Source organism: Teleopsis dalmanni, chromosome 2, assembly GCF_002237135.1.
Source record: "Teleopsis dalmanni isolate 2A chromosome 2, ASM223713v2, whole genome shotgun sequence".
Taxonomy (NCBI): Eukaryota; Metazoa; Arthropoda; class Insecta; order Diptera; family Diopsidae; genus Teleopsis; species Teleopsis dalmanni.
The window spans coordinates 138,620,725-138,637,275 of record NC_051847.1 but is presented as its reverse complement, the minus strand read 5'-3'; the positions used below and the strand labels follow the sequence as shown (position 1 = coordinate 138,637,275).

Genomic DNA, 16,551 nt, shown 5'->3' with positions numbered 1-16,551 from the left:
ATTGATATTCGTATCTCAAATTAAATCTACTGAAATCTGCTTTTATCTGGGGAAGTGAAATTAAAATGCTCTGTCTGAATATGAAAAAGAACAAAAAGAAATTTAAAATATATTTTACTTCGTACACATAAACCAACAAAGCAGGCAAAAGCAACAAAGCCTCTAAATAGTTTAGCACTTACCTGGCGGCATAAAGCGTCGACTGCCTACAGGCGCTTCAGCAAAAGGCAAGCCCAGATATTGATCAACATCACGTAAGCCAGTTGAAGTATTAAAGCGACGTATTATGCCCTTTAGGCGTCCCTGCTTAAGACTAATCTCTTTAGTGTATAGCAGCTTCTCTGGTATTATATGACGACGTCCAGAAAAATGTGTTGCAGTTGATGTGCTGCTGTTATTGCTGCCATTAGTATTTATTGTCGGTGCTGGTACTGCTGCTGGTGGTGTTGCTGTTGCTGTTGCTATTGCTGCTCCTGGCAATGCTATACCTATTGTTGCTGCTGATGATGATTCAGTCCAAGTTCTATTCAATGTGTTGCCATATTTTTTAAATGGTGCATCACTTGCAAAAAGTTTTGCCATATTCTCTTTAAAATCCAAAGCAAAATTCTCTGGAAAATGAACATTTTTAGAACTTTTAGAATTTTTTGGATTTTTGAAGTTTTTCGCATTTTTTAAATGCTGCACATTTTCTTTGTCATTTAACCATTTTGTTGCCGTTGCCGTTGCCGTTGTGGTGGCTTTTATGGTTAAAGTTCTTGTATCTATTGTAGTTGCTGCTGTTGCTGATGTTGTTGTTGTAGATGTAGTGGTTTCTGAGTTTTCAGTGTTTGGCTCTATGGCGCCTATTACTGCGGGAGTCGTGTTCGGAATTTTCAGTTTTGTACCAGCATCATCAGTTTTCGTTTTCTGCTTCCTCTTTCCTTGGAATCGTCCAGCGTCCGACACTTCGGTATTTATTATTGCATTCGCTTTTAAGTTGTTTAATTCATTTTCTGTTGCTATTTCCGTTCCTGCCGTTCCTGTTCTTCCAATTGCTGAAATTTGTTGCAGCTGGTAGTGTTGCTGCAGCAGTGCCGCTCCGAAACAGCCATCAGTATTTAATTGATTGTGATGCATGCTGAGCAATGTCAACCAAAATAGCCAAAATGTTGTCGAACGGAAATCCATTTTGTTTTCTTGCTTGATTGTTTGTAGTCTTTTTACTCTTATTATTGTTGTTGTTGTTGTTTCTGTTAGTCCCGTTGTTGAAAGTGTTGGTTTTTTCTACTTCTGAATTAATCTTCTTTGTCGAAGAAACAAATTTTTTAATTTTTTTAGTATGCTATTTTCGTATATTTTTTCACTTGGCGTCAAGAATTCTTCGAATATTTTCTCATATTTTTTTCCATTTAATTTTTTACTTTTCTCAGGCATTCCGCACGTTTATTTTTCTTTACTTTTGTTTGGAAATACTTTCACTTATGTGTCATTTATTGTTTCTTATTTGTTTTTATTTGATACATTTAATTTATTTGATATGTCCTTTGAAGTTGAGAGTTATTTCCGTCACACTATGTAGGTTGGATTTTTCGAATCCTAAATGGTCTAAAGTTTTACCAAAATTTAATCTGAAAAAAAAGTTGAGTTAATGGTAAAATATTTTTAAAAACAATAAAGTTTAAGCAAAATATTTGTAATATACTTAGTAAAAACTCAAAGCTAGTATTGATATATAACATTTAATAAGACAAAAAGATTTATGTATCTTACACGATTTAGCACTTAAAGAGGTGTTTTAAATATAATCTATTTATACAAATTTTTTCTCATTTTTTATAAATCTAATATTTCTATAATTTTTTCATTTTGTTTTTGTACGTTTTCTATGCACCGTTAACTTTTTTCATCCAGATAGTAGAGGCATCCCAGAGACTTTTAAGTTAAAAAGGTATAATTGTGATCTTAATATCAAATGTTTGTGTTTTCATACATCCGATCAATTTCTTAATGCATATCAGTTGCGGCATCCCTGAGACTAAGATATCTATAACATTCAATATTGTGATTTTAATATCGAGTATACACAGATTTTCTAAATAGTTGTATACATGTCATACAAATAAATCTTCTACGCCCTAAATATCCTTCCGAACGAATAATTCGGGTTTAGGGATGATCTCTCCACGGAACTACAACATCGTAGCCAGAACATCGCAACTGATACAAACCGCTCTATCATCCCGGGAATCAACCGGGATGATAATATTCGACATAGCCAAAGCCTTTGACAAGGTCTGGCATGATGGCCCATTTTGGAGTCCCAAGCGGGCTGATTAATATCATCGGTAGTTTCCTGCAAGAAAGGTCCTTCCGAACTAAAATTAACACAACTCTTTCGTCCGCACAATAGAACAATAGAAGCAGGTGTACCTCAAGGGTCGCCACTGTCACCCACATTGTTTAATATATATACGACAAACATCCCCACCTTAAGGCCAGTGTCAATGGCGCTTCATCTACTCTGACCGGGATGCCATAAGTAACACCTTACAGAGAAATATAGACCTCATGTTGGAATACTTCCAGAAATGGAAGATTAAATTTTACAACGACAAAACCAAGGCTACATTTGTAACACGATAGAGAAGGCAGCATCCTCCAGGAGTGAGCGTAGATAGTGGCACGGAGATACAGATGTCTCTTTTGTTTTACGTGATTTCCTGCCTAATTGGCTCAACAACACGGTGCTCTCAACACTCGTATTAATTTAAGCGTCAATCAACGGCCCATTGAAATAGTCTGCTTCTATTCCGCCGGTACCAATGAAGAAATTCATGCAAGTTATAACTTCCACCTTGGTAAGATGCGAGGCTTACCTACTGACCTCTGCTACAATTTGGGCTGCAGCACCCGGTGTGAAACGCACACCACGGCGAATGAATAACAAGCAAAACTTTCTTCCCCCGTAATTTTGGGTATTAACCACAACCACTTCGAGTCCAACACCAATGGTCAGCACAGCCGAAGCTGTCGGGCCACTGACCACCGAAGTACCAGATAGTATTATCTCTGGTCAGATGTCGCAAGTTGCCGCCCACAAGTTACAACCATTCGGACTTCTTGCATAAGTGCCAGACTGGCACTGGGGGATATTAATCGCCTCTTACGACAGGCCATCCTAACCGCGGGAGTATTCTTTTCCCCTCTCCGCAGGGAAGCACGGAGATACAGTGGGAGGAAAGCATAAAATATCGAAGGGTCACTTTTGACAAACGGCTTAATTGGTATAAACATATGAAATGCAAACGGAATACAGCAAAGTCTCCAATACTGCTACAAAGCAATTACAAATAGTACAAAATCTGGCTTGAAGAAGATTAATTAAGATTCCTCGGTATATTAGAACAACAGACATGCATAGAGATCTAAGAATCGACTCAGTGAAAAAGTATTTCAAGGACAGAGTCCTAAAATTATTCACAAAAGTTAATACGTTGCCCAACCCCGCTCTAACAAACCTTAAGTCCACCTCAGAACGCACAGGAAGATATGCTGATCTACGGTCCTTCATCAGTTAGAAAATAAATAAATGATAATGATTCTAGTATAGTTAAAGTTTAGTGTGGGGCAGGGATAAACCCCTCAGCCACAATAGAGTAAAAGTGCGCAATAGCACTGACTCAAATCACAACAACAACAACAACAACAACAACAACAACTTGTAATAGAATGATAATAATAATGATAATGATTCTAGTATAGTTGAAGTTTAGCGTGGGGCAGGGATAAGCCCCACAACCACAAAAGAGTAAAAGCGCGTAATAGCAGTAACTCAAATCAAAACAACAACAACAAAAATTATTTCACATAAAAATAGTATAAAATTTATATTTTGATTTACGTTCTTTTATTTAGTAAGTATTGAAACTCTTAAAAAATTGATATATACTTGAAATTAAGATTACAATATCGAGTAGATATCTTAATAATCTCAGGGATGGTGCTATTGACATAGAGTAAAATATTATCGTTGTGTCGAAAACGAAAAAAAATTAATTATATAAATTTAGCAAGATTAACTTTCGCAAAAATCATTCATTTGTATTATGTTAGAAAAAGTTTTCAAAGAGATTGGATTTGAACCATCATAAGTACGACGATGTATTAAACAAAATTTTAGTGTTTCATAAGCATACTAAAACCGGGGATATATAAAAAACTAGTAAAAAGACTAGTTATATAGACCTTATAATTTCCATACTGACATTAAATAGTCATTAAATGTATCTGATGCTGTCTAATAATCAAAAGTTTCGAGTTAATACCCAGACTATAGTGAGAATGAAGTAGATTTGGTATTCTTGAATAAATGTTGTAGTGTGTTAAGGAATTTAAATTTCTCTATCAGATTATAGTGTAACTTAATAAAAGCAGAAATTAAAACGCTGTCACAAAAACTAATATAACATAAATACATATAAACATGTATCGATTATGTCAGAATTTTACAAAACAAAATTGTACAAAAGAAACAGATTAACAAAAAATGCTTCAAAAATATTCCTTTATGGATTAAAGTAAGAATTTATTTTATTTCAATTATATGAAGGACAATATTTTTATTTAAAAAAATCAGTGCTTTACCAACGTTGATTTAAAATTAATAAATAAATTGCTCTCTCAAAGGAAAAAATTTGCTTTAGGCAACGGAAGAAAATGAGAAAAAGTCTTAAAGTCTTATATTAATTCGTATTTATTTAAAAGAATCTTAAAGAAAATAATAAACAATATATGGAATTGAGTGCATTACTAGAGCACAAACATTTTTAAACAATGTACGTACATAATACGTAAGTGCAGAAATATAACTTCTCACTTCTATTCTCAACAGAAAGTACCTCTTCATCATAAGTACAGCCACTCTGTATTTTACTCTCTATAGAAACTTACTCTACGCCAACTCTAGACGACTACTTCAAAAATTCATTAAATTTGTTTTATTTTATTTTTTAAGAAAGTTTTTGCTGCAAAAACTCCAGAAAGCGTAAAGAACTCCTATTAATAATTTGCTGTGGAATTATTAATTAAAATGTATTCATGAAAACATTCGTTGACGCATTTTAATTTACTATTCAGTCAACGCATTTATTACAAAAAGTTTCCAGAAGCAAAGGCTTTAATTACTCTGTTTCATATAAAAAGTAATTATCCTTACACTCACATAATATGTAAGGCAGTCTTTGTATAAAAGCTGGAAAGACAGACAGAGGAATCAGAAATCTGAAATTAAGTAATATGCAAAAATTCAAAAATTTTCAGCAAAATATTTAAAAATTAATGATATTAAAATACATATAGAATAGTATTTATATAGTATAAAATCAACTATCTTCAAAATGCAATAAAGTTGATGTTCTACTCACTATGTTGTCTAAGATATGATTTCCATATATCTCAAATTCTCATATTCCATAGGTTCGTATCTCACGTAAAAAAAAAATTTTTATTTTTTACCGATATACGAGTCTATTTATTTTATTAAAGGAGCTTGTAAAAAATATCAGTCAAATCAGCAATGAGGAAAATGAGAAGAAATATTTACAAAAATCTGTCCGGTTTAAGTGAGAATTATTCATAACTGTTAACCTTGTCTCCGCTTGAGATCAAAAACAATATATTATCATACTATAGCTAGACACATCTTCTCTGCCGATATATTCCACCATATTCATTGATTTACTTGCCCAGGTGGCTCAAGCAATCCGGTGCTAAATATCGTCATATGTGATGTATTCGAAAGCGGCGATTGTCACAAAATTGTATACGATCTAAGATCTTACAAAGAACTTTTTTCTAATATATTCCTAAATCTGTTTCACTATTTGGAAAAATGTTGTTGCTTCTTATCCGTATAAAATAGACGTATAGAAGTTTACTATACATTGGAACTGATTTCCAAGTAGTAACATTCTATTTAAATTTAAAGGTCAGGATAACTTTTGATTTATCAGTCGAAGTCATTTGAATGACCATTGTGATAACCACTACCACTACCTTGCATCAGCAATTTTGGTTTGATGATGAGTTGGTTGTCGTACAAAGCCAAATTTGATAAATTTGATTAATGATCAATTAGAATGTGCCTTTTTTGGTCCCGTTTTCGTGCAACAAAAGCCTCGTTTCAGGTTCTGTTTTTTAAAACTCTTTGGATTATGGTCCATAATTATTTAACAACTTCCAGAAATCTCTTACTATAAAGCTTTGTTGCTGGTTGAATGAAGAGTGGAGATCAGTTCAAGAAATTAAATGTCAAATAGAGATGGCTAAAAACTCTTTAAGCGAATTCAAAAAAGTTTTATACTATAGCAACTTCAACATTAACCAACACATCCGCTACGTGAAGTGCTATGACTGGTCCATTATACTCTATGTCTTGGAATCGTGGAACTCAAAAATTCTTACAATGAACGAAATCGAAGCTTTTGAAACGTGGTACTACAGACGTTTTCTGAAGATTGCTTGGACAGACAAAGTATCAAATGAAGAAGTTCTAATAAGATAGAGAATTATCATAATAAGAATCATAATAAGAAAAACGGGGTAAAATACCTTACTCAAATCATCCGAGGTTCGAAATATGAATTGCTGATTGTGGATGGCTGAATCGAAGGCAAACGCGGAATGAAAAAAAAATAAATATCTTGGTTGACGAACATTCGACACTGGACTGGGTTAAGAACGATTGGGGACTTGGTACATACTGCTAGAGATAGAGAAAACATTATTTATAACATATTGTAATTTATGTGATTGTATAACATTCAATTTTTGAATAAACAATTAAAGAAGAAGAACCTCTGTTCAGTATTGTTTTTTTTTGATTCATCTTTCCGGCTTCTCATGTAAGGATCTCCTAAAACATCTAATGATTGCGATTTTTGTGTGTTTGTGTGTTTTATTCAATAAAAAATTAATCAAAGATTTTATTGAATATTAAGAATGTAGTTAATTTCATAAAAACATTTATTATATATTCCATATACATCTACGCATGTAAGGAAATGTAAATAAGAATATGTACTGCAATATTATTGATAGGTAATCAAAAATCAAATTTATTTACCTCTTTTACAGCACACTTTATTACACAGACCCCAAAATAATATTCTATTTATTTATATCGCAAAAATTCACATTAATTTCTAAGATAGAAAATCTACTCAACTCAAGCATCGCACATTCTTTTCACACGAAACATTAAGAGAATAAGTCAAAGTGTTGATATTTCTGCAACAATAAATGCCTTCATATATCAACATTTTGATATAATTTATTTATTTATACGTTTTTTAACATATTTATAAAATCTTTTAAGCAAAGTTTATAGTACAAGCGATAGCCCACATTATTCATGATCAATTAACTCAGCAGCCTTAAATAAACAAATTTCCCAATCTGAAACGATAAATCATATTTTTCCAATAAAAATTTTCAATTGCCTCAGGCCAATAAAAACTCACATTTTGACATTTTATGGGCGCTGCGGAATTGAACATGTGTTGGTTATATAAAGTATGAAAGACCATTTATTATATACATAATTCAAATAAATATTTATATAAGCATATATACACAGCTACATAACAAACTCGCAAGAATAAAAACATTAACTCAACGTGAAAAAAAAAACTTTTGCAACTTTGTTAAGGAAATTTCTTTAAGAATTTCTGGTCGGAATGAATTTTTGTTTGGAAACTTTTCTTGTGGCCTAAAATAGCAAAATTATTTAAATAATTTAAATAAATGCTTTTAAAAAGTTATTGTTTTAAACTAATTTCCTCTTATTAATTTTATTGCATTTTTGGATAGAAAGCGTAACAAACACATATGCATATACGTATCTACATATTTAAATTTATATCTTTTATGTATTAATTTATGAATTTTTATGAGCGTTTTTAAGACTGAAACATTAAAAAAACATTGGGAATTTGTTTTATTGTCTTTTATGTGCTCATTTCTGTTGACATGAAAAGTTTACAAAATCTTCATTTTTAAATAATATTTTAAATAAATGAAAATTTGATATATTTGCAAAAACGAATGTTGCCACACTTTCCGTTTGCCACGCCGCCTATTTTTAAGCATTAAAAGTGTTTGTGTGCATATGAAGAGCCTCTCTTTGCGAAGGAAGCGAAACAGGAAAATCATCAACGAAGCTTAATATATACTTTGATCACTCCAAAATATAATATAAAACTTAGAAGCAAACCTCAACTTCCCATTAATTTTATGAGAAATTGAAATATATATTGATACCAAGTTCAAATTTTACTTTGGGTTGTTTTAATGCGAAAAATGAAAATAAGAATATATAAAAGTTTAAAAAGTTAAGAAATTTTTAAAAAAAATGGACAGATTGAAAAACTTTCAAGGTTTATAGAGTTTAAACCATATTTCATTAAAACGAAATAGATAGTTTCTATAGATACCTTTAATTATTTCAATTTACTAATATAGTTAAAGTCATATTTTGCCATAAAACATAAAATTGAATGGAAAGTCTTTGAATCCCGAACAGGGGCTTTTTCATGGTTACACTACATATAACGCAATTATTGAATACAATGGGTTTTCAATAATACAATGAATACAATATGAAAGTGAATAGTACTCGAGGTTTAAATATCCTAAGGCGTCTATCAGTCATGAAAATGTGGAAAAAGTCGAACACATTTTATGTGCTAATGGAAATGTTACTATTAGAAGGATTGCTGAAGAACTAGCAACGATGAAACGGCTTGTATGAAGTGATTTTTATGATTATTCATAGAAATGTTCAAACCAAAATTTTGAAAACCTGATACAAATATTTCGAAATCAAGTTTTTTGCTCTGGAGAGAGGCAGTTCCCTTAGATCCGACCTACTAATATCAGGCTGACTTTGAAGAATAGAATTGCAAAACTAAAAAATAAAGCTTCCTAGTGAAGAAAACATCCAATAATTCTTGAATACATCTAAGGAACACACTTCTACAGGTGCACATTACAAAGAAGGTTTTGTTAATGTTAGTAGTTGGGTGTACTATTTTTCCATTATTTAAAGGGACCTTGTTGTTTTGAAGTCTGTAATAAGAATATGCTTTCAAACAGGAAGGGAGTCACATGAGATCAGATTGAATGATGTTAATTCATTAAGAATCACTTATCTCTTTAAAAACCAGTTGGAGGTTGAACAAGTATGTAATACAAGATAGTGCTTATTTTGTGCATTGATTTTTGTATGGAATATGTTCCTGATATATGGCAACTGACGAATATATGTTGTATGTATTTATTTTATTTTAGAGAACACTTCTGCAGTTCTTTAATATAACTGATAACATGTTATTTATTTAATGTATCTCACTTTCAAGGATGTAGCGCCATTTATTGTTTATTCTGTATCTAAATCAAAAAAAAAAACAAAAATACAAACATTAAATTTTGGGATTTATTTATGATTTTAAAAAATTCAAATTTAAATTAGCTGTGAAACAAACGCATGAAAAATGTGGGTGTAGAAAATAAGTAAAGAAGATTGACATTAAGATACAAAATTTAAAATAAAAGAAAAAAGTTCGAAACATACACAGAAGTCAACATACTTAAAAGCAAGATATTTGCGGTTCGTACTGTTTTTGCTTCTGTTTGAAACTAGCGAAAGTGGCAACACTGTTTTTAGGCGTTGTTGAATGTTTGTGTTTTTTTAGTAGCGCAGATATTTTATGTTGCACCAAAAGTTAATGAAAAAACAACAAATTAAAACGTTGCAACACTGAATATTAAAATAATAACACAAGAATATCTTGCCATACATAATTTAAGAGACAGTGAAGGCGCAACTACGAGGGTGGTTTGAAAAGTCAGTGAATTTTTGAATAAAAAAATTTTTTTTCGGCAAATAAACATTTTTTTTCTACATAAACACCTTTTAGCTCAATACATTTAGTCCAGCGTTTTTCTAATTTTCTTATTTCCTCCAAATAATAGGTTTTCTCAAAGCTCTCGAAATACGTGTTTGTTTCGATAATGACTTCTTCATTCAACTTAAATCTCTTACCACCCAGTTATTTCTTTAGGTTTGGAAACAGAAAATAGTCGCAGGTGCTAAATCTGGAGAATATGCTGGATGGGGTAGCAGTTCGTAGAAGTTTGAACGGCTATCAGACACCAACTGAACGACGTAGCTTGCTCAAAATTAGAAAGTTGCCCACTGGTACATTACAGCTGACGGCAGCACTGTTGCATTTGGAGTAACTGCGCGGGAAATTCAAAAAGTCACTAACTTATCAAACCGCCCTCGTATGTGCAGGAAGTCTTGAACGACAACTGAAGATTATATTTATTATTTAATTCCATTTAATGTAAAAAACTTAATTAAAAAAAAAATATTTAATGTTTGTTTATGGAATAATTTTTCAATTGATTTAATTTTTTATAAATGAAAGATACTAGCACCTAGAGAGCCGAACTGGCATCGCTTCACATATATAAAATATGTGATTGCATCTGCAATTGAAGCAGGGACCCCACTGTTCCTAATGCGTTTAATTACAAATCCATAAGTACGCAAATTATTAGTGCACAACTGCGTTGCACAGTTCCGAGTGCTTGGCTTTGCTTTGCGTGCAGCACATTAATGTGCAATTTGCGTTTACTTGCACCGCAAACCACACGAAATAAGGACAATTTTTAGTTGCCACAACAAGCGAGTGGCGCACTAAGACAACTGCTATGAAATTAGCTGCGATAAGTGCTTCTATAATGCTCCGCTCTTATTGAGTTTTATTTTTAGTGTTTAATTTTATGTTTCCCCCAAATTTACAAGGTATTTTTGGTTTGCGTACATTTATTTCGAGATACTTTATTTTCATTTTTTCAGTTATATTCTATATAATTTATTTAGTATTTCTAAGTTATTTATTTGAATTCTTGTTCGGTTGCTGCTTACTTAAGTTTGTATCAAAGAATTTCGGGTGAGTGAACTTTGATTTCGGTACACTACACTCGCCGAATATATTTTGAAACAAATGCATTGCTAATGTTTAAGTAATCAAGGCCATTAGCAAGAAGAAAAAAATGGGTGCACACCATAAAAGTTAATTAAATTATAAAAATAGGGGAAGCTGACGTAAAGTTAGCTTTCCAACACTCAAAGAGAATTCAAGGTTTCATATTAGGAATACATTTTGTTGTCCTTGCGTTACGGTTAGTGCGCTGAGCTCTTAATCGAAAAACGTGTTGCGGTTACTTGCTGAAGTTAACATACTACTGGTGAGGTTATTATGGACACTTTTTTATCGACAAATGTTATATATCAATTACTCATTTTTAGTACATAATAAAGTCTTTAAATAGCATTATAGTAATTTCAATACAGGCAAAAATAAGTAACCGAGTACTACAAAAATGACATATACCAAAATCTAATAGAGCATTATCACAAGTGTTGATGTAGGAAGCTTAAAATGATATGCTTAGTGTATTAAAATTACTTTTTTTTGCTTTAAGATTACTTTAACGAAAATTTTGAATAAATACTTATTTAAATTTAACTGCTTATGTCGCTTAGCTAAGCCTACATGACCAGAGACCCATTCATAAGACTAAGCTTCCACCGGTTATTCTGGATAGAAATCTAAGCTGAAAACCCATTACTGAAAGAAGATTTCTCAAAATAGGTGTTAAGATTTTACTTAGGCAAAAAAAATATATGATTAAAATAACGGATTACAACCTAAAGTAATTCATAAAGTATGTTTATTGATATATTAAATGATATATCAATTTTATCATCTTTGAAATGGAAGATCAGGAAAAGATTGTATGTGTACCCACAGACACGTACGCAGCTAGTTAAGCTATTTCAGTAACATACATATCATATAAATTTGTTCGCGAAATCATTATTTAGTATTAGCTGCAGGGCACTTTAATTAAAGTTAACAAGCTGGCTCAGTACCAGTGTTTAAAAGAACTTCCCTAATTAAGTCCTGTCGCTGCTAATCATATGCTAAATTTGGGCTATCATTTGGCAAAAATTTGATAGAAATTAGTAAAAAAATTGTTTACGATTTCCAAAAATTATAGTAAGAGTTCGTAAATTAATCAAAACCGTTCCTATGCAGAAACTGTTGGTGAATCCGACCTAGAAGTAGTATAACAGTGGATATGACTTACCAGAAAGCTTTAGAAAATTCCATTATCACCATTTTTACGGTTGGTAACATTTTAAACAGTCTTCTCAACACTGGTTAGGACAATAAAAGGAAAATAAAGACCATTTGACATTAAGTAGACATAAATATAGAACTCGTTTTCTCTCACACGGAATACAACATTGGATTAGGTCGCCATGCTCAACCCGGATGGACTTAATCTCTCCTCCTAAGCCAAATATTGACTACTTGCTGATTAGTTTTGTAAAGACCCTTTGAGAAACGATGGGGACTGCCACCATGATGAAAATCATGATCATCAAACCTAACATTAACTATGGGTCTTTCGTTTGGTGTAGGTGTTGACCAAAAAAAATCCAATCAGTCTTGTGTTTAAAGAGACAAAAGTGATTGGGTATCTTCAGTCAGTAATAAGAACAATATCAAGAGATAATAACACGCTTCTCCCAGCAACTGCTATATGAAGGCATACCTAACCTAAGCCATAGAAGACGCACAAATAATAAAGAGCATAGGAGACAGCAAATATATTCATATATAATGTAATGAAAAATTGATGCTGTTTTGGGTTATAATTTGTCGGTCTTAAGATGTTATTATAGCTGAATCCATGAATCATATATTCTCATGTTTAAATGCTGTTTTAATTATTCATATAAAAATGTACCCCCTTTTTTCAATTTTCTCAGATCACAAGGATTTGCTGAGTTTTTATCATAAATTATTTATGTTATTTCATAAATTTATGACTTAATATTATGGGCACAATAGACCCGATGGTCGCAGTGCCACATCCCTTAAAAATAATACTTAATATTATAATAATAATAATTAAAATTGGTTATTTTTTTTTTTATTAAATATAATTATCAATCTCCCAAAATGTAGGGTGTCCAAAAGTTTATTTGTCACGCACCAAACTTAATAAATATTTTGCAATCCTTCTCATGTTTTGGTATTGCATCTGAGATTCTATTTTCAGAATTTGTGTTTGTTTTTAATGTGCAATTAATTTAGTTTAGCATAAGTGCAGTGGATATTTGGGTAGAAAATATGTGTTTCTTTAAAAAAATAAATTTAAATTTAAATACCCGCGCATATTTGTCCGTTGTGTCAGCTCAGCGAGTTTAATGATATGCAACATTTGCGTTCATCTTGATTTGTTTACCTTATTGAGTTGCTTAAGCTCGTGTATGAGTAAACAAAAGAATCTGATGATTTTTTAAAAAGGTCAGTTTTATTTTAAAAATGAATTATGTAGTTTACAAAAAAAAGAGATTTTGAAAAGAATTCAGAGTAGCAAGAGTCAAAATTTTTAAAACATAATTCATATTCAGTAGCTTTGGCTCTGTTTGAAAGGAAGAATGTATAAAAACTTTAACTGAAGTTCATTTTGCATGACATGTATTCACCTTTTTGACAAGACAACACAAAATACGATGATGCTCAACTGCAAAATATATGACATGGTTTGATGTATGACTTTTCATGAAGAGTTGAGGAAAGACAAAATTGTGATTGGATCAAAATTAAAAACATTTCTGAAACTACAATACAAACTTTATCCTTCGAAGAATTCACTGACAATTTTTTTCACTTCAAAAGAACGAAATTTAAATTCTTAACTAGTGTATCGAAAGAAAAAATTTAAAATTCAATTGGTCTCACAACATAACAAGACAAAATATTTCTACATAGTATTAATATAGGTAATACCTATATTTAATTAAGGGAATTTCAAAAGCTTCAGGGGTCTGTTTCTTATGTACTTTTTGACCGAATCTATTCTAAGGTCTCTTAGCATGTCATTCGTGCGGATGCACCATGGCACTTTAAAGAGTCTTCCTAGAGCGTGGCTTTGAGGAACTTGTAGCTTCTGGATAGTAGAATAGGCAGCTTTACTATACCCGACGCACCCATCAAGTAGTGTTGGTGTGATTATATGACTATAGATCAGCTTTCTGTTCTTCGCGCTAAGGTTGTTGTGTTTAAAAAGTAGTTGTAAGCAACAAAAAGTGGTTGTATGCGATTTTTTGACCAAACACGGCACCACTGTCATCGCTCAGGCACCAGATCTGGATCTGTGCGACTTTTTACCATACCTTCACGGGTCTACGCAAAGTGTATGGAACATTGGGTTAAGCGTTAGCATATGTGAATCGCTTAAGAAGGAGCATATTTTGAAGGAGATAAAATAAATTTGGAACAAAATTTAAATTTGTGTGTTTTATTTACAAAATCCGAGTACTTTTTGAGCGTTTCCACTGCAAGAATATCTGAGATCTGAGCATTCTTATAAGTCCATCAAATATAAAATTTATATCAAAATAAAGATATATCGATAGTTAACACGTGTTAATAAAGGTCGTAGCAGGTCCAAAAAAAAAAAAAAACTTTCTACAAATTTAAGAGATTGTGCTTATTAATATATATCATAGCCTGGATTTTAAATGTTTTGTTTAATTCACTTCATGATTTACAAATTTAGTTAAACTAAACAACAAAAAAAGACTAGTTGCGTGTCAAGAATATTGGGTGGATACACTTAGCCCTATTGGCCCATAATGTTATCAAGAATATTAAAAATGAATAAATGTTTAAAAACTGCTCCATTTTCTTAAAATAATATAAGTTAGATATCTAGACCATATCATGAAGAATCAGAATTACTAAATAATCTAATATAAAATCAACAGAAAGTAACTGTCGTGGCAATTGAAGAAACAGAACTGAACGGAAGGAAGTAATAGCCTTGAAGGTTTCTGAAAGATTCTGCCAAATATCAGGTATGTCATAAAAAAGGACAATAATAAAGAAAAAGCTTTTCATTTTTTTTATAATAACACTTCTGAACAAAATAGACTAGTATATAGACAAAATGTGTTAGTAGCAAAACTAGTCGAAACAATTTATTGACGTAGAAATTCTGTTTGCATCTGCTCATATATTTTGAATTTAATAAATAATAATAATAGTGTAAAAGAGAACAAATATTTGTATAGGAAAAAAACCATTTTAAACTAGTATCATTGAGTATGATGGTATTGAAGTAATCGAAAGCAGAAATGGAAATAATAACAGACAAAGTAAAGATATTATTTTGAAATATTTTGTAAAGCTAAGTTATATCTTATTATATATTTTTAATATATTTTCTATATTAAAAAATAAGCTAACAAGAAGATAAGTCTTAATAATAAAACAAAAAGAATATAAATAAAAAATTCCAATGGGGTTTTTAATTAAACATTAATAAAATATCTCACTACATTTAATAATGGGCATAGTAAAGGTAATGTGTGACTAAGAAAGTTTTTAAACGATCAAGCATCAGAGCAAACTAATTCTTTGAGTGACTTAAATTTATTCAAAAATAATTTTAGTAAACTTTCTTGTAAATATCACATGTATCTGCCGTGGAAAATATTTAAATAATATGTTTAAATTTTTTATTTGTTGTAATCGTTATTTTAATAAATATGGACATGGCGACTTCACTCAGAAAAATATGCGCTAATCTCATACTAGTTAAATTGACCTGATCATTTTGTTAGTAAAATTTTAGTTTATGTGGTAAAGAAGATATTAAAACCAACATGTGATATAGCTGAACCAATATGATGTGCCTGGTAAGAATATTTTGACCTCAGATTTAGTTAAAATCTGGTTAAATCAACTAAATTAATTTTTCTGAGTGTTCTAATAGATTTTCAGCGGACATATGGAAAACAATATTTAGTTCAAATCAATCATTTCTAAACTAAACTTAGTTTTTGTATATCGCATAACGTTTTATAAGAGGATCAATATGGATTATTAACTTATTACCAAATCTGTACACTATAATCTACAAAACTGTAGTATGTACTATATTCTAGTACTATATATATATATATTATTAGAAATATAGATTATTCTGTACACTATAATCTACAAAACGGTAGTATTTACTGTATTCTTGTATTCTTATAAGAAATATAGATTATTCACTTATTATCAAATCTGTACACTATGTAGTAGTATTTACTATATTTTAGTAGTACAAAAACATACCTTAATTTCCATCGAAATGAGAGGAACTACAGTAATTTCGTACATTTTTTGTTGAATATTTAAAAAAGAAACTTTTAAACATTTTTAGAATGAATATAAAAATATATTAAAATTATTTTTTATGCGAAATTTTTAAATATCAAATATTTCTTCTTTTTACACTCTGTTATTATTAAAAATTTATCTTTTTTCTTTGATATCTTTTTTTTCAAGTAAATGACTTTTATTGCCTTCTAGTACTTCTCTTTGATCACTTCGAGACTATCAAAATGCAACAAATGCGTTTACACAGCGA

The 16,551-nt window shown here is 30.9% G+C and overlaps 1 protein-coding gene across 1 annotated transcript in view; it reads right to left on the bottom strand.

The window, feature by feature from the left end:
- The window catches only part of LOC119680311 (neuroligin-3-like), a gene marked incomplete at its 3' end in the record, with an annotated part of 61,502 nt that extends 45,174 nt beyond the window's left edge, over window positions 1-16,328 (bottom strand). Inside the window, 2 exon segments of the mRNA XM_038093071.1 lie at window positions 183-1,610; window positions 16,257-16,328. Of these exon segments, the coding sequence (XP_037948999.1) occupies window positions 183-1,170 (988 nt within the window).
- Between the last annotated feature and the right edge of the window lie 223 nt (window positions 16,329-16,551).